At 33.4% G+C, this 19413-nt stretch overlaps 2 protein-coding genes across 2 annotated transcripts; one reads left to right on the plus strand and one right to left on the minus strand.

The window, feature by feature from the left end:
* Positions 1-1726: 1726 nt before the first annotated feature.
* Positions 1727-14153, plus strand: LOC112708054 (protein REDUCED CHLOROPLAST COVERAGE 1). The gene is made up of 26 exons (XM_025760173.3): positions 1727-2129; positions 2349-2454; positions 2705-2766; positions 3449-3541; positions 4435-4507; positions 4617-4910; positions 5265-5332; positions 5442-5573; positions 5723-5764; positions 5901-6425; positions 6522-6682; positions 7258-7783; positions 7883-7945; positions 8043-8144; positions 8509-8826; positions 9152-9244; positions 9463-9564; positions 9683-9787; positions 9876-10009; positions 10103-10286; positions 10427-10558; positions 10757-10869; positions 11042-11129; positions 11287-13562; positions 13672-13722; positions 13838-14153. Exons 2-24 carry the CDS (start codon positions 2394-2396, stop codon positions 13405-13407), a joined length of 5592 nt encoding a protein of 1863 aa, XP_025615958.1. The 5' UTR covers positions 1727-2129; positions 2349-2393; the 3' UTR covers positions 13408-13562; positions 13672-13722; positions 13838-14153.
* A 209-nt stretch (positions 14154-14362) lies between these two features.
* LOC112705476 (cytochrome b561 and DOMON domain-containing protein At3g61750-like) lies at positions 14363-16684 on the minus strand. The gene is made up of 3 exons (XM_072201590.1): positions 16551-16684; positions 15313-15605; positions 14363-14810 (listed from the first exon to the last, which is right to left on the minus strand). The coding sequence occupies exons 2-3, from the start codon at positions 15562-15564 to the stop codon at positions 14574-14576; spliced, it is 489 nt and encodes a 162-aa protein (XP_072057691.1). The 5' UTR covers positions 15565-15605; positions 16551-16684; the 3' UTR covers positions 14363-14573.
* Between the last annotated feature and the right edge of the window lie 2729 nt (positions 16685-19413).

The raw sequence follows: 19413 nt of genomic DNA on the forward strand, positions 1-19413 counted from the left end.
TATATATATTCTTTTAAAAATAAAAAAATTCTTAAAAACTATAAAAAAATTAAACAAACATTTACTTGTATATTATTATATTAGTAAAAATAACTCTTTTTATAATTTAAAAAAGATTAAACTATAAAAAACGTACTCAAATTATGTTGTTCCCATAAAAATGCCTCCAATATTTGTTATTGATAAAAATTTCTTTAAATTATTTAAAAATATAACAAAAATACATATTTCATTATTTATGTACTAAAATGTTTTATGTTAATGAAAAAGAGAAAATGTTAGAGTCTCATCATTTGTCACGTTGACTGTTATATTAGTCACGCGCTTAATGAAAAAGAGCGATATGACAAGCAGAAAATGTTAGAGTTTCATTATTGCCACGTTAACTGCGATATTAGCCACGCGCCCACGCTAGATTTAGCCACCCGCTCATGCCAGATTTAGCCACGCGCCTCTCATTATTGCCACGTTAACTGCTATATTAGTCACGCGCCCACGCCAAATTTAGCCACGCGCTGACGCCAGATTTAGCTACGCGCCCACGCTAGATTTAGCCACGCGCTAATGCCAGATTTAGCCACGCGCCTCTCATTATTGCCACATTAACTGATATATTAGCCACGCGCCGACGCCAGATTTAGCCACGCGCTCACGTCAGATTTATCCACGCGCCTCTCATTATTGCCACGTTAACTGCTATATTAGCCACGCGCCCACGCCAGATTTAGCCACGCGCTCACGCCAGATTTAGCCACGCGCCTCTCATTATTGCCATGTTAACTGCTATATTAGCCACGCACCGACGCCAGCCACGCGCCCACGCCATATTTAGCCACGCGCCTCTCATTATTGCCACGTTAACTGCTATATTAACCACGCGCCCACACCAGATTTAGCCACGCGCTCATGCCAGATTTAGCCATGCGCCTCTCATTATTGCCACGTTAACTGCTATATTAGCCACGCGTCGACGCCAGATTTAGCCACACACTCACGCCAAATTTAGCCACCCGCACACGCCAGATTTAGCCACGCGCCTCTCATTATTGCCGCGTTAACTGCTATATTAGCCACGCGCCCACGCCAGATTTAGCCACGCGCTCACGCCAGATTTAGCCACGCGCCTCTCATTATTGCCATGTTAACTGCTATATTAGCCACGCGCCGACGCCAGCCACACGCCCACGCCAGATTTAGCCACGCGCTCATGCCAGATTTAGCCACGCGCCTCTCATTATTGCCACGTTAACTGCTATATTAGCCACACGCCCACGCCAGATTTAGCCACGCGCCTCTAATCATTGCCACGGTGACTACTATATTAGCTACGCACCCATGCTAGATTTAGCCACGCGCTCACGTCAGATTTAGCCATGCGCCCCTGCCACATTTTTTCTATTAACGGAATAAATCTTTGATCTCAATTGAATGTTTTTTTATGTTTTAAAAATATTTAAAAATATTTTTATTGATAGTAAAATTTAAAAATATTCTTGTCAATCTTAAGATAATTTAAATGTATTTTTTATTATTTATCCTTTAAAAATTATTTACATATATAAATCTGATTAGATAACCCTATAAGCTTTTTTTTTGTAATGTTTAATAGTGTCAAAAATAAAAATTATATATTATTTATATATTTAAAAAAAATACAAAAACATAGGACAAATTGATAATTAAGGAAAGTGTGTGTGTATGAGGTAGCATGCTGCCATAAAAAAATGCCATATTATTATCATTTTTTCTGAGCATTGAATCTCAGCCCTTCCTTCCTTATCACACCATCCTCTATATTTGTGCTTCCCCTCTTCCATTTTGCTTCCCCTCTTATCATTTTTTCTCTCCTTCTATTCTATTCTATCTTTCTATCTTTCTATCCATTTTTATTATCCACCTTCTCAGAAAACACAAAGTACTATATACTACTTCACTACTCTGAACTACCCTTCCCTTTTCTCTGCTCCAAAAACTCAACTTTCATTTTCAGTTTATACCCCTTTCATAGTTATTGTTATTGGCTACCAACTCAGCAAGCAATGCATTAAAGACTCTTCCATATTCTGTCTTTGTCACTCTTCTTCAGAATTCTCATTACTATACAAGGCTCTTGCCTTCTTGGTTTTTTGGTAATTTTTTTGCACTATTCTATTCAACTTAAACCTTTTCGTGGGATAAGACTTTGTTGTTGTTGCGTGGTGTTATTTCAATTACATATTTTTAGTTATATTCAAAATTTTTGTTTATTATTATTAGGCCATGAATAAGCCTTGGTTCATAGTTTTTTATAATCTTCCACTAATTTATAATATATATTTATGTATTTATTTTCTGTGTATTTATATAAGAGTGCTGGGAATTAAAGATACCAATTTGGTTTTATCAATCTGAGAATGGCACCAAGGAACAGAAGTGGAAAGGCCAAGGGAGAGAAGAAGAAGAAGGAAGAGAAGGGTAATTTAATTAATTAACAAAATTTTCATCTAATTTATATAATTTTCTTAATTTCTTATTATACTTGAATAGTCTTAAACGAAGTTTATCTTAATTCTTTAAGCCAATTAATTTGAATGCGAAAAGAGACACTGTAATGAGTTATGTCATTTAATTAGTTTTTTACTATTTAATCTCTAAAGATTTAGAATTTTTAATTTAACTATTTGATTAAAAATTTATGAAAAATATTTTAATTATTATTTTGCAGTTCTTCCGGTTGTCATAGATATGACTGTCAACCTTGTTGATGAAACTCATGTTGTTCTCAAGGTATGCTCTTTTTTTTTTTTTCCATTAATTTAAAATTTGACTTAATAAAATAGTATAATTTTTAATTTGTGCATTGACTATGGCTATTGCCATGATTCTCATTTGTTATCTTTTTTCTAGATTGTGCTTGTTCAGTGCTGAACTTTATGCTTAGTAGATTAATTAATATTATTAATTATCATTAGCGGATGGAAAAAGTGTTCAACCATTAAGTTGCTCACTTTATCACCAAAACGTTTGAAAAAAATTATTATTCCTAACGATATATTATGTCAACCAAGCATCACCAAAACGTTTTAACTAGTTTCTAAACCTATGCTTAATTTTAATTTTTTCATGTAAATATTTAATTGTTAATTATATTTATGAGTTATAAAATTTCTTGTAATTTTTTTTGGCTTTATTTCAATTACAAGTTGAGGCGTGTACATGCTGTTGTGCATATATATTTGTGTGGTTGTGAAATATCATTTTGACAATGTAACATATAGACAAAAAAATTGTTTGAGAAACTAGTTTTTAATTAAACCAAATTCCAAAGCTTGAGGTCATTGTAATATTTTTCTTCTTCTTCTTTTCCAAGTTTTGTCACATAGCTTTCACTATTTTATTTATTTATTTATTTATTGTTACACTTAAATTGATGCAATATTATTAAAGTTTTCCCTTTATTTTGAATTAGGGAATATCAACGGACAGAATAATAGATGTTAGACGTCTCTTATCGGTGAATACAGAGACATGTTACATCACAAATTTTTCTCTATCACATGAGGTAAATTAATTAATATATTTTATAATTTTATTAATTGTTTTAGTTTCCACCAATGATTATATTATTGCCGTATGGGACTAACTATATTTGGAAAGAAAAGAAAAATTATACTGTTTGAATTGGGACATTATGCAAGACATTCTGCCGTGTTAATTTCAATATGTTTGACTTCAGTTTGACTAATATGAATATTGAGAACCAATAATATTCATGCACCGTCTGAGAAGTATCACCAAAAATAGATCTATATAGTTGGTATATTAGGCGAGGTCGTCTTATATAAAATTTTAACTTGCGAAAAAGTTTTTAAATAATAAAAAAATATGGATGACCAACTTTCGTACGGAAGTTGTAATGTTGTATTTGGCGAATGTAAAGTCTGTATTTCGATGCAAATTATGCATAAAAAAGGTTGAATTTCAATATTGGACACATAATTATGGTTGCATTATTAGTCATAAATAAAGCTACATATTATAAACTAAACTCTATTCATAATAATAATAGAGAAATTCATAATAATTCATAATAGTAGAAAAAATTTCAAAGACTATTAATTTTTAATATTTTTTTATTTAATTAGATAATTATTAAATTATTTTTAATAAATAAATTTTATTAATTTATATATAAATTTTAATAAATATAATATAAATTATATATTTTTTGTACATAAAATTTCTGTAAATATAAAGATAGATTATTATTGGTCAAAAATTAAAAAAAATTATAATATTTATCGATCATGTAATACTACTCAATAATATTCCGTACAGGAAAATTAATACTTTAATTTTTATATGATATTAAATTATTAATATTAATAAGATAATATTATCTTTGTTTTATTTTCTTTTTTTTTTAAATTTAAAATCTACTTTTATTTTTTTCAGGTAAGGGGCCCTCGGTTGAAGGACACGGTGGACGTGTCTGCACTGAAACCTTGCATCCTCACTTTGGTTGAAGGTATAATTAAATTTAAATTACATGATTGAATTAAAATAAAAAAATGAATTATAAAAAAAAATTATTGAAACGACGTCGTAGAAGTTATCTTGTTCCTTGCCTTTCGCAGAGGACTATGACGAAGCTGGAGCGGAGGCACACGTCAGAAGACTCCTCGATATCGTTGCCTGCACCACCGCCTTCGGCCCCTCGTCTCCGCCATTGCCGGCGAAGAATCCGGCCGCCGCAACAACACCTAAATCCGGTAAGCCTCAAACGCCGTCTGAAAAGCAACCGCCGAAAGATGCGGCAGCTGCGGCGGCGGCAGCTTCTGACGGTGACGGCGAGATCAGCCACTCGTCCCCGAAGCTCGGAAGCTTCTACGAGTTCTTCTCTCTCTCACACCTTACTCCTCCTTTCCAATGTAATCTCTCTCTCTCTCTGTGCATTTTCTCTTTATTTCCACTTTCTGTGAGTTAGTTATTAGGTTAGTTTCACCTTTTGGAGTTGGTTATTCTGCGTAACTAAGTAAGTAAGTAAATAACTAACTATTCCAGCTGAAACTAACTGAATAACTAACTCAAGTTTTGGCGCGAGCTTTGGTTGACAAATACCTGTATCCATATCGAGCACATTTAATGCTTACTTCGAGAACATTCATAACCACTAATTTGATATTCTTGTATGATTTTTTAATTTTTTCAAGTGCAAATGAGTGGTATAGATGTTTCTAGAACTGTGTTGTCATACTGAAATGAGTGGGGGAAACTGTGTGCAGATATTAAGAGGGCGGCGAGGCGGCGCATGGAGGAGATATTGGAGGAGGATTATCTCTTCTCTCTTGATGTAAAGCTCTCTGATCCTTGAATTTATTGTAGTTGCTTTTTTGTTTGTTGTCTGAAAGTGAAATGATACAATTGAAGTGCATTGGTTCTATTTTTTTATTTGTTATCAGGTGAAGCTGTGTAATGGGAAAGTGGTGCACGTTGAAGCTTGCAGGAAGGGTTTTTACAGTGTTGGGAAGCAGCGGATTCTGTGTCACAATCTCGTCGATTTGTTGAGACAGCTCAGCAGAGCTTTTGATAATGTTAGTGTTTTTTTTATACACTCTTTGTTTAAGATAGTCTCACTTGATTTTTTGTTCTGATTGAATTCACTGCAATTTTTGTGGATTATGCCTTGGTAGTTTGGTTTACTCTAGTTATAACATTGTAAAGATTTATTTCACAATTTCAGGCTTATGATGATCTCTTGAAGGCATTTTCAGAACGTAACAAGGTATTCGGTGAACTTTTGGTTGTTTTATATTTTATTCATATTGTGCAATTCTCTTTGATTTGTGAGGTGAATCATAGATCATGTTAATGGCTTCTATTATTATTATTAACCTTCCTTATTTGTAATTTGTCTCCAGTTTGGCAATCTTCCCTATGGTTTCAGAGCGAACACATGGCTTGTTCCTCCTGTTGCAGCACAATCACCATCTTTTTTCACTCCTCTTCCTGTGGAGGATGAAGCTTGGGGAGGAAATGGTGGTGGTCTAGGAAGGGATGGAAAGTTTGATTTGTTTCCGTGGTCCAATGAGTTTTCGTTTATTGCATCTATGCCTTGCAAGACCGCAGAAGAAAGGCAAGTTCGTGATAGAAAAGCGTTCCTTCTGCACAGCTTATTTGTCGATGTTGCAATTTTCAGAGCAATAAAGGCCGTTAAAAATGTAATTGAAGATCCAAATTTTAGCGGCTCAGCTCGAGAAAACGATATTGTTTATTCCGAGAGAATAGGTGACTTGAGTATAAAAGTTGTGAAAGATGGTTCTTTTGCCAACTGTAAGATTGATACTAAAATTGATGGAGTAGATGCGACCGGAGTAAATGAAAAGGATTTAGTGGAGAGAAATCTACTGAAAGGAATCACTGCTGATGAGAACACTGCTGCACATGTACGAAATTTTTAAAGTACCTGTTTGCATTGTCTCTTTACGATGCTTCTTTAGTCCTTAAATATAACTGATCAATGTTCCACATTTTATTTGCAGGACATCATAACTTTAGGTGTTATCAATGTAAGATATAGTGGTTATGTCGTTGTTGTGAAAGTTGATGGTGGAGTTAATGAAAACGTGAACCGTCAATCTCAACAAAATATTGACTTGATTGATCAACCAGATGGCGGTGCCAATGCACTCAACATTAACAGGTTCTTGAACCATTCAATGTTTTACAGTTACAATAGTTTACATCTTTACATAATACTAATTGACTCGAATGCATTCCCGGTTCATTCTTTTGTATATTACTATCTGCAATTTCTTTTGTCTCTAAAGCTATATGACATCGGGATTAAGGTCTCAGAAAGAGATCCATCAGCAGTTTTGATGTTTTTCCTAACTGTGGCATTGTAAAATCTTTTACCTACTTCTATGACTTTTATTTCTTATTTCTCTTCATAAGTTCTGCACAAGTTTTTTTTTTTATTTTTTTGTTCTTTATTATTTTTTTAACCTAAAAAGACTATACATGAGGTGGTCAAAGGAGATTTACGTGTCAACAGTCTCACTATAGACATGATACATGATAAGGCGCAATGGCATCATTTGATCCATATAGCCGACCCCACCTAGTGGGATAAAGCTTTGTTGTTGTTGTATTCTGTTGTAGTTTTCAACTTGCTCACTTTCACATCAATACTTATTATTTTCCCCTCTCTTGATTGATCCCTCTCTCATTTATCATGTCTTGATAGCACCTAAATTATTCTGTTCTTCTTTGCAGTTTGAGATTACTTCTTCACAATACAACACAATCAGAGAACAATAAACAAATGGCTCACGTGCAAACGCTTGAGCACGAAGAGGTTGGTGCTTCCCATGATTTTGTGGAGAAGCTGATAAAAGAAAGTCTTGCTAAGCTTGAAAAAGAGGAAGTGAGTTCGGACAATTTTGTTAGATGGGAACTTGGAGCTTGCTGGATACAACATTTGCAGGACCAAAACAATGCAGAAAAAGATAAGAAACCTTCTTTAGAAAAGGCTAAACATGAGATGAAGGTTGAGGGTCTTGGGAAACCCCTTAAAGCCCTGAAGAACAACAAAAAGAAACCCGATTCAAACAATGCTAATTCAGCATCAGAGAATTCAAAACCCCTAGTTGAATGTGCTAATGGAGAGGTACAAGTTTCTCCATTTGTAGAATCTCAGCATGAAACTACAGCAGCTGAGAATGAGCGAGTGCTGAAGGAGATATTATCTGAAGCAGCCTTTATCCGATTGAAAGAATCAGGGACTGGACTGCACTGCAAGGTATGTATTGTAACTGTAACAATCATCTCCTTGTTTTCTAAACTGAACTCAAATTATTTTATCCAGTTTCTTAGTTTAACCATCTCATGTTTTTTGCAGTCTATACAAGAGTTGATTGACTTATCAAAGAAATATTACACGGATGTCGCGCTTCCGAAACTGGTAATAATAGAATTCTGTTTGGTTGATTGTCTGAAGAGCTCTCTAGTCAAGAAGACTTGGAAGATTCATAGTTACTTTTATTAATTATGCAATACAGGTAGCAGATTTTGGCTCACTGGAACTGTCTCCAGTTGATGGTCGCACCCTAACTGATTTTATGCATACTAGGGGTCTTCGAATGCGTTCTCTTGGACAAGTTGTGAGTGCTCTGAACTTATTCACCATTTTATTCATCAACTTAATTATAAGTCTAAGGGGCCCTTCTTTCTCCTTCCCCTTTGTTCTTATATTTGAGCTTCTAAAAAGTTCTATAGTTGTAATTTATAAATGGAAGTTTAAATATTATATTAACATGCCCACAATCCTATGACTTCAGAAAGGTGTTATCTAGTTTATCCGCAATTATTCTCCTTCCCCTTTTTCGTTCTATTGCGTCATGCTTTGGTATTGTCTGCTGCATTTCTTCACAGAAGATTCAGTAATGGATTGTATCTTTGGGTTAGAATCACTTATGGTAGATTTTCCATGTTTTATGATCTTTGCTTATTGCTTGTCTTCTACAGGTCAAGCTTTCTGAGAAATTATCACATGTGCAATCACTTTGCCTTCATGAGATGATAGTTCGAGCTTTCAAGCACATCCTGCAGGCAGTGATTTCTGCTGTTGATGACAAGGGGAAAATAGCAACATCAGTAGCTTGTGCATTGAATTTGCTTCTTGGTGTTCCTGAGAATAGAGAGTTAGTTAATTCATCTGAAGTTCATCCTTTAGTTTGGAGATGGCTTGAGGTGTTTTTGAAGAAAAGGTTTAATTGGGATCTTAGCAGCTCGAATTACAAGGATGTGAGGAAGTTTGCAATTTTACGAGGTTTATGTCACAAGGTACTGCTTAAAGATTCTGCTGTAATATATAGAAATTTTGTTAACATTTAAGAATTAAGAATTAAGATATGCTTTATGTAGGCTTTTTGTTCTAGACTATCTTGATTGTTAAACATATATTTTAAATATTTCCAACATATGTTCATATAGATATATATACATGTAAATACTTAACCGTTTCTTATCTTCTATAGATTGTGGTTCTCCAATTGCTATAACATGACACTTATGTTTCATACATTGTAGTTTTCCTATTGCTATGATATTGTGTCTCTATCTAGAGTCTTGTGTCTCTATTGTTTCTAATAGTTACTGTCTTTGTTAGGTGGGGATTGAGCTTGTCCCAAAGGATTTTGATTTGGATTCTCCAACTCCCTTTCAGAAATCTGATATTGTCAGCTTGGTGCCAGTTCATAAGGTAGAGTAAAAGAGAATATATATTTGGATAAAATAAGAATTTCATTAATATAAGGAAGAAGAATACAACTGGATGTGGATAAAAGTTTCCCATTAAGAAGCATGGCGGAAAATATTTATTTATAAAGGATAGCTTTCCGCTATATAATTATATGTTCTCTGACATAATTGTCAATGTTGATTTAATAGAACTGAACTTTGCACTTATTATCTTTGCAGCAAGCCGCATGCTCATCTGCAGATGGAAGGCAGCTCCTAGAATCATCCAAAACAGCTTTAGACAAGGGAAAGCTCGAGGATGCAGTTACCTTCGGTACAAAGGTATATCTGTCTGTAGACCTTTTGTCTGGAAAACTTTCAGCTTCGGATAAGGTTCGTATATACTATAGTTCCATTTTGGTTCTGTTGTGTGATATTTGCTACAATTTGTTGGTGACAGGCTCTTGCCAAGCTCGTAGCAGTTTGTGGTCCTTACCATCGGATGACGGCAGGAGCATACAGCCTTCTTGCTGTAGTTTTATATCACACTGGAGACTTCAATCAGGTCTAATGTCCAAATGTTGAATATACTTTTCTTGTTTGAGTATCCAAGTTGAACTTAGTTTTTATAATACTTTTTTCTTTAATTGCAGGCTACAATTTATCAACAAAAGGCTTTGGATATTAATGAGAGAGAATTAGGCCTGGATCATCCAGATACTATGAAGAGTTATGGGGATCTTGCAGTTTTCTATTATAGACTTCAACACACAGAGTTGGCTCTGAAGTATGTTTTGTGGTTGTACAATGTAGTGAAGTGTCTTAAAAAACTATTTGACTTTTAATCTTATAATCTTTTTCTTCTCTGCACTTCTATCAGGTATGTAAAGCGTGCTTTATATCTTCTGCACCTAACTTGTGGCCCATCTCATCCAAACACTGCTGCAACTTACATCAATGTCGCTATGATGGAAGAAGGTCTAGGAAATGTACACATTGCTCTTAGATATCTTCACAAAGCTTTGAAGTGCAACCAAAGATTACTTGGTCCAGATCATATTCAGGTTTTAGTTTAGTCATGTTATTGAATGTACAATGTTTTTTCTTGAATTGTGAGCGCCAATAGAAACCTTCCATCTTTTATTTGTTTATGTGATCACCCTTTTATGATACTTACATCTCTATTGAATTTCATTCTCTGCAGACAGCTGCAAGTTATCATGCTATAGCAATAGCTCTCTCTTTAATGGAAGCATATCCATTGAGTGTGCAGCATGAGCAAACAACATTGCAAATTTTGCGGGCAAAACTTGGCCCTGATGATTTGCGTACGCAGGTATGTTGTTACGCGTAATATCTTCCTTGTTATGCAAACAGTAATTTGTTGAATCCAAGACTTGTTAAGTGTTGATATGTATATTGAATTCTTAACAGTTGTCATAGATCATTGTTTAAGAGAGTATGCCATCAGTAAGTAAAAATCTTACAAAAATTTATACCTGTTTATAGTACAGTTCTGTGATGAAATGTGCAGGATGCTGCCGCTTGGCTTGAGTATTTTGAATCCAAGGCATTTGAACAGCAAGAAGCTGCTCGAAATGGTACACGGAAGCCTGATGCATCAATAGCTAGTAAAGGGCATCTAAGGTATACCATCATTCAATTTTTTCTTATTAAATAATTTTATTATGAGTATGATGTGATAGAATCAATAGGGATACAGTTGTTAATAATCGTGAATATCTTGTATTGATATCCATGATAGTTGTATAATAACATCTGTAGATATTCTTTCTTATATTTCGTTGGATTTTTTCAGTGTGTCAGATCTACTTGACTACATTAATCCTAACCAAGATGCCAAAGGAAGAGATGTGGCAGCAAAAAGAAGAAGCCAGATACTAAAGGTAGAAAATTCTTAACCTTTATATGGAATCAACTGCACAATTTGTTTTTTGGAAACTAACTATAAACCCAAGTATGTGCCGGCTTTTTGCTGATTTGAAAAGGTGAATATAGAGTAGTTGATGTATTACTAATGCACCAAGCATTTTCTAATGTCAGGTGAGGGCCAAATCCTACCAGAGCACCGGATCTACGAGTTCTGATGAGTCTTCGAAGGAAACTCCAAAAGAGATTTCAGATGATGAGGTACATGAACCTGAACCTGAAGGTAGGGCAGATTCTGACCCGGGGAGCAACTCTGCATCCTATTCAGAACAGCCTATTTTAGAAAAGATCTCGGATGAAAAGCAGGATATTTCTGGTGAAGTTGTGTCTGAAGTGCATGGTGATGGGGAGGATGGATGGCAACCAGTTCAAAGGCCAAGATCAGCTGGCTCACATGGTCGTCGTGTGAGGCAGAGACGTGCCACTCTCGGCAAAGTTTATAGTTACCAGAAGAAGAATGTGGAAGCTGGCACAGAATATCCTTTGGTAAGGAGTACTAATCAGAATAGCAGGTATTATTTCTTGAAGAAAAGAACAATTTCACATGGTGTTCATGCTGAAAATCATGCTGTGAATATCTCACAAGGCACTAAATTTGGAAGGAAAGTAGTCAAATCGGTTGCATACAGGGTTAAGTCTACGCCTGCGGCTTCCAAGACCTCCACAAATGAGACAGAAATTGTGGACAAGCCTTTGAGTTCTCATTCAGACTCTGGAACAAGTTCATCTGTGAATGATGCTAATCCGGGAAAGACTTCTCTAGTTAGCCTTGGAAAATCTCCTTCATACAAGGAAGTAGCCTTGGCTCCCCCGGGAACAATTTCCAAGTTCCAAGTCTATAATCCTCAAAGCGAGATTCCTGGTGGCGATGAACATGATCTCTGCAATGAACATGATCTTGGAAATCGTGATGCGGAGGACATTGAAGCCCATATAAACACTGACTCAAACCTGGAAGAGGTGGATGATACACTTAAAGAGAAGCATGATGATTCACCAGCATATTTCGTAGATGGTTTACAAGATGATACTACAGTTGCTGAGCAGAAAGAGGAAACCAAAATCATTGATTTTGTGCAAGAAAATTGTGAGAATGCTGAGGCTCTAGAATCTGGGGATGTAGAGGCTCAAGAAGCATCTGATAATAGCATATTGGTTGGGGTAGTGGATGCTCCTGTAGACTCTCACAAACAAGAAACAGATGCAAGCAAATCATCAGGTGGTTTTGACTCGATCGATAATTCAACTCCTGTCTCCCAGGATAGTGAGAATATGAAGTTCAACACATCATCATCAAGTCCAACTCAGAGTCATGCTCAGGGCATTCCGTATAAAAAGTTATCTGCGTCTGCAGCTCCATTCAACCCATCACCTATCATGGCACGGGCTCCAACAATTGCAATGAATGCAACACTTCCTCCTAGTCCTGGTGCTGTTCCTACTATTGGCCCTTGGCCAGTGAACATGAATGTTCATCATGTTCCTCCAAGTCCTGCTACTGTGCTGCCTCCTCATCATGCATACCCTTCACCACCCCCAACACCAAACATGATGCAACCATTGCCATTTATGTATCCTCCGTATAGTCAACCTCAGTCAGTGACAACCACCAACTTTCCAGTCACCACCGGTGCTTTTCATGCTAATCATTTTACTTGGCAGTGCAGTCTGAACCCTCCAAATGTATGTAAGTTTGGTCCTGGAGCCATTTGGCCTGTTTGTCAGCCTGTGGAATATCCTCTGCCAGCAGCTATCATTGAACCTCTCCAGGATCACATTTTGGAGCCACAGGTGCAGGGACATGTAACTGAAAGTTCAGGTGTAGTTCTGCCTGAGAGCATTGACAACATTGGGGAATCCAATAAAGAAGTGAAAGGGTTGACTTCAGAGAGTAGTGAAAGTGAAGTGATTAGTGCTGTTTCGGAAGGTGTTAAAGAAAATGGTAATCCAAATTTTCCTCAAACTGAAAATTCTGGGAACAACCAAAGTCAAAGCATTGGAATAAATGATCACAGTAGCAGCAGTGAAATGAACATGGATGGTGAGAAGACATTCAGCATTTTACTTAGAGGACGAAGAAACCGGAAGCAGACTCTTAGAATGCCGATAAGTTTGCTTACTCGACCCCATGGCTCTCAGTCGTTCAAAGTTAATTATAACCGAATAGTTAGAGGAAGTGATGCTCCCAGGTCAATCAACATCTCTTCTAGTAAAGATTGTACAGCTACTGCTTAACTCGAAGTCCTGTTTGTTACTAATGAAAGATAGCAGTTATGGTTGATAAATTGCAAAAAGTGATATTATATGGTTGGAGTTCAAGCATTTCCGGAATTCAATTACAAATCGCAGTGTATCAGCTTTATATCGACACTATGCTTTGGAAGTTTTTGGTGTGTATTATACATTCATTACTTTTCAGTTTGTTGATGTTACTATATTTGTTTGAGCTTTGAAGAAATTATGACATTTCCACGATTTAAATTCATCAAATTCATGCAGATGTCTCCTTTTTTGAGATGGAAGACTTGGAGGCTTTTCTTCAATTCAAAGGTATTGTCTCACCTACAAAATTTTTATGCTGATTCAAATTCATCAAATCTTGAAACAATTTTGTTCAAGTTGTTTGGGGAACAGCACTAATGCTGATAATCTTGCTTGTCTGCAGCTTCATCATAATTGATTTTGGTCATTTCAGAGATGCCTTCAAGATGAAGATTTTGGTTTTAATGTAGTTTAGACAATTTTGATATATTAATTACAGGAACTATTAGACTGTTTCTAATTATTTTTTGGTTACATTATTATCAATGGCACTGGCTCTGTTAGTTAATTTGGTTCAACTGTATATACTTTATTTTCTCTCTTTCTTTTTCTTTTTTCCTTCTTTTTTTTTCCTCTCTTTTTTGGTTGACTGGTTATTGAGTTGTTATAACTGAAATAATGTGAACATATTAATAAAGATAATTATTTTTTAAATACAATAAGCAAAAGGCTGAAACTTATTATTGTATATAGTTTGTTTTCATTGTAAGCATATAGATATGTGCAGCAATGCAGGTAGGTATTTTCTTCACATCCTATGTCCACTTAATTATGATGCATAAGTTTATATTTGTTTTTAAACATTTAATCTTAGGGATTTCACTAAGCTTTGTACATGTTTATATTGAATTATTGATTTCAAAATGCCTCAATTACAATGATTAGTAAATTTTTTTAATGCAGAAAACTTTGTTTCTGCAAATTTTATGAGACTACAACAAACAGAATGGCAATGTTTATGCACATGCTCTAAAAAATGAAAAGTAAAATAAAACAGAATATATGTTTTCACTAAAGATGAGTTGGAAATGTAGATACTCCTCTAAAAGGGTCTATTTGGAAGTTTGGAGGCAAATATTTCATCTCTGTCTTTTCAAATATGCTAATACTTCAAGAACAATGGCTACAACAACTGTTATACCAAAAAGGATTCCATAGCCTATCTTCCATTCTTTTCCTGCCCCAGCAGCTTGTATTCTCAACACTATGTTCATGGTTGCAAATAACATTGCCAACCTTCCAAACCAATTGTGGTATAAATTCCAGATTCTTCGAATCTTTGAATCCTTGTTTGGTCTCAAAAATAATGCCAATATCTGAAAGTTCAAATTGTACTTAAGAGTGAGAGATGTAGAATACTTATAGTATTATCTAGGTTAAATTACTTTCAAGCTACTTATAGTTTCACTCAACTTTTTCAGTTAGGATTTTTATACTTCAAGAGTTTGTAATCGAATTTCTATATTGTATAAAACTCTTTATCATGTCCCTATAATTTCAATATTTTTAACCAAGTTCACATATTGTACAAAAGTTTTTCAGATAGGTTTCTCTAATTTAAAAAAAAAATTGTGATCAAGCCCTTTTAATGGATAATATTGCAACATTTTAAAACTATTTGATTGAAAAAAACATTTATATACTAAAAAGACTTCAATAGAAATGTTTAAATTATAGAAACCTGAATGAAGACTTTCGCGCAATACAAGAACTTGATTATGAACTTCTAAACTACAACAAATTAATTGAAAGTTAAGCGAAATTACATAGATCTTCAGAATAATTAAACCTATTATATATTAAGAGTTGGTGACAAACCTGAAGAATGCTTAGTACAAAGACAAAAATGCCTATGCCTCTGTGAGCTGATATATGAGCATTCATCTTGGTGTAGAGTTGCAATCCAAGAATGATTGTAACAAGACCAAATGTGAATCCAACAAATTGAATGGCTGCATGAAAATAGAACCACAGAGGATCCTTATGCCTGAAGTATCTAGCAATGATCACCCCTATAGGTAGGATTAGACCCCATCCTATTATACCTACAATTCCATGGTTCTTCCTCATCTGAATCAACTCATTAGATGATGATAAAGGGCCCTTAGAACCTGATTGAAGTACAGAGTTGATCAACTATCATAAGAAGCTACAAATGTTTCACCAAGTCATATATGTAAAAGAGAAGTAACTAGTTCTTGGATTAATATGAATTTCTACTTTGGTTTGTACTTCTTAAAAGTGATAATTTGAGATTAAATTGGTGGTTAAATTTATTTAAATCTAGCTAACTCAAATTTTGTTTGTTAAGAGAAGGCAAAAAGAAAAAATGTTCTGTTAAATTACTTTAGAAAATCTTATAGTTTTATTCAATTTTCAATAAGTTTTTTATAGTATAAAAGTTTGTAATGAAGCTTTTCTTATTATATAAACGTTTTCAAAAATACTATTCGTACACTAAAATCAGCCACTAAAATCAGTTACCAACGTATTTGTGTATAAATACATGTGTGATTTAATTTATTTTCAACGTGTATTTGTATTCCAACATGTATTATACTGGTGGCAGACTTTGGTAGTTGATTTTAGTGTACACGTAGCATAGTCCAAAAGTTTTAGATTAATTTTATACTGTTTAAACTTTTTTTATTAAATGCCTATGTTGTTTTTCAACCAAGACCCTCTAGTTTACAAATTTTGTGATCAAACCCGTATACTAGAATCATTGTTATTTCCTAAAAATTGCTGTAAAGTACACATAACTAATTGATAGTTAGAGTGAAACTATAAACATCTCCATAGTAATTAAATCAAAAATTTCTTTTTAAAAAAGGCCTAGAAATTGAAAAAGCATCACATTATGTAATAAAAGAGAGAGTAATTATAAAAATAGCACATCTGCTATGATGCTTTGATAAAAGTCTTGGTTGAAAAACTGAAGAACTTAATTATAAATACTTAAACTATAAGGATTTAATTGAAAATTGTGTGAAACTGCATACACTTCAAGAATAATACTAATGTAACAACAGTCTTATAGAGAAAAAGTTCAGTACCTGAAGTAAAATCAAATACAAAAGATGTTTTGTCATCATGCTTGGAGAGATGGTTATTGTTCTTTGGATATTTAATACTAAAAGCCAAAAGAACTTGTTGCCTCTCCAATGGAGTTCCATCTTCAACTGAAAAGCCAAATGAATTTCAGCTCCATTGGTTGCCACTGCTGCAGGCAAATTATTTAGTGGCAGTTCACCTTTGTCTTCTAAGACTTCCGACGGTTTCTTGGCGCGCAAGTAAAACTGCTTGATTTTCGCGTGGCCGTGTTTGTTAATCCATCCAACCATCACACATGAACCAACCATCATGCCATCTTTTGAAAATCCAATTCCAACCCATCCTAGAGTGTAGGGAGCAGATAATATGATAGTTGTTGATTGTTGTTTGATCATTTTGAAGATACTGTAATAAAATCATCACAATACTAAACTAGTAACTAAAAGATTTTGCAAATTCAAAAGGGAGAACAATAATTTGTAGCTAGATTTGGAATGTGTTTGTTTTAGCTTCTTAATAAGTTATTTTCCAATCAAAAGTCTTTTTATAAAAGTTGTAAAAGTTGAAAAGTAAAAATTTTCTGATAAGCTGTTACTTTTAGCTTCTACAAAAGAAATGCTGAAAAATGAATTGTTCTTAAAAAAAATCCTTATTGTTTTTTATCTTTAAAATTTATGCTAATATTTGAAAACTTATATTTCCCTTTTTTTTTTTGAAATGTTGAAGGTAAAACACTCTGAACTAGATCAAAGTGAACAAGCTTCAAAATAGCCTCACAGAGAAGAGGTGTAAAAGAATTTAAAAAATGAAAAAAAAAATTTGAAACTTACCCTCAATTCATATGTATGCCATACAGGTTTGCATATCATATTGGATATATTCTGGTATGGAGGAGGCAGAAAACTTTGATAATTTGTGTTCTTGCAAGTATTTACTGATGATGCAAAACCACTGCTTGACAAGAAAAGATGGCCACATTTGATTCCAAGATCTTATATTTGCCATTCATAGACTCCACAAAGTGAGAAAGAAAAAAAAAATCTAAGACTTAAGAGTAGCAATAGTTGCTTGAAATATGAATAGGAAGTAAATTGACACTTGGGGGGGGGGGGGGGGATAAAATAAAAAAGTTTTTATTTTCTTAATCTTGTGTTTGAAGGTGGAAGAAGTTTGGTGGTTGTTGTTGTGGGGGATAGTGTATGGTACAAGGTGGTAATCATGATCATCTTATATATTCATCAGAACCTAACTTTGAGCATCATTTCTCTACTTTATAAATTTGTTTTTGATATTTCCATGAACATTTTTTTTCAATTATAATGTTTATATAGATGTTCCATGTTTCGTCTTTTTTCAGTATAAAAAATTTTATAGGTTTTTTGGGTCACTTGGAGAGATTTTGAAGAAGAACTAAGTGAGATATAAAATGAAAAGACACCACATTTAATTCAAAATCTTAAAATGTTAAGTTAATGAATATTTCTTCTTATAAACTCATCATTCTTGTGGAATTAATTGCGTGCACTTTTTACACTTGTAATATTAACCAAGTTTTTGCTTACCTAAAATTATAAGATCACGAAAGAAAAGAAAGAAATTTTTTTACTGTCTAAAAAACCCTAAAAAATCCTTAATCCATCTGAATTAGTCCGTATTATATTAATGTGAATAGTTAAGACATTCCAATTACAATTATGAATGTAATGGAAGATATAAGGTCGGAAGATTATGACATACTAACGGAACAAGATATATGCTTGTTTAGATCTATTGTGTTGCTCAGTAGTACAGTGTAGCAACTAATTGAACTGGAAAAAAGAAAAAAAATTATTATTATTATTATTATTATTATTATTATTGATAACTAACTATAAACTAAGACTATATCAAAACAAAGAATTGTGTATGTATGTGCTGTAATAGGCCAGATGCCAGGTGATTTATAATATTGTATTATAATGTTAAATTTATAATATTTTTATTCTCTTTTAAGAAAAATATTTATTTTTGTTATTTAGATTATTTTTTATTAGTTTAATATTGATGATAACTAATTATAGTAAAAATACATAAAGTTAATTACAAATTTTTTTTCCAGTTTATAGTTAATTTTATGTATTCTTTATGTACTCCTATTCTAATTAATTATTATCAACATTAAAATAATAAAAAATTAATCTAGTTAGTTTTTGATAAATAATACATGTTGCTTCATTCTTCAAATACGATATATAAATTAAATATTCTATAATTAATAATTTTTATAGCAGGTACAAATATTAAATCCAAGTATTGATAAATTTACTTTTTATTTATTTTTGGTGAATCTAGTATTTTTGCACTTGCAATGATTTTTTTTTTAATGTTCAAAAGAATAAAACAAATTATGCTAGGACAATTTGTTATAGCATATTTTCATCATATTTTTAACTACACTTACATCAACAGGCATAACAAGCTCTGCATGCTCCCTCACCCTTCTTCTCTTACTGTCGTGCACCTGTGAACTATCATGCACCCTTACCTATCAGGCTTTTATAACATTGCATTATAATGCTAATTTTGTAATATTTATCGCTCCCTCTTAAGTAAAACATTTACTATTATTATCGAAATTATTTTTTTATTAATTTAATATTGACGATAATTAAGTATAATAGGAGTACACAAAGAGTATATAAAATTAATCACAATTTTTTGTTGTCATTTTTTATTTTGATTTATTTAAAAAATTTTAAATGAATAAAAACAAAAAATTAAAAAAAAAATTGTGGTTAATCTTATGTATTTCTATTATAATTAATTATTATCAACATTAAATTAATAAAAAAATAATTTAAGTAGCTTTTGATTGGTCATTCATTA

This window comes from Arachis hypogaea, chromosome 8 (genome assembly GCF_003086295.3).
Source record: "Arachis hypogaea cultivar Tifrunner chromosome 8, arahy.Tifrunner.gnm2.J5K5, whole genome shotgun sequence".
Classification (NCBI taxonomy): domain Eukaryota; kingdom Viridiplantae; phylum Streptophyta; class Magnoliopsida; order Fabales; family Fabaceae; genus Arachis; species Arachis hypogaea.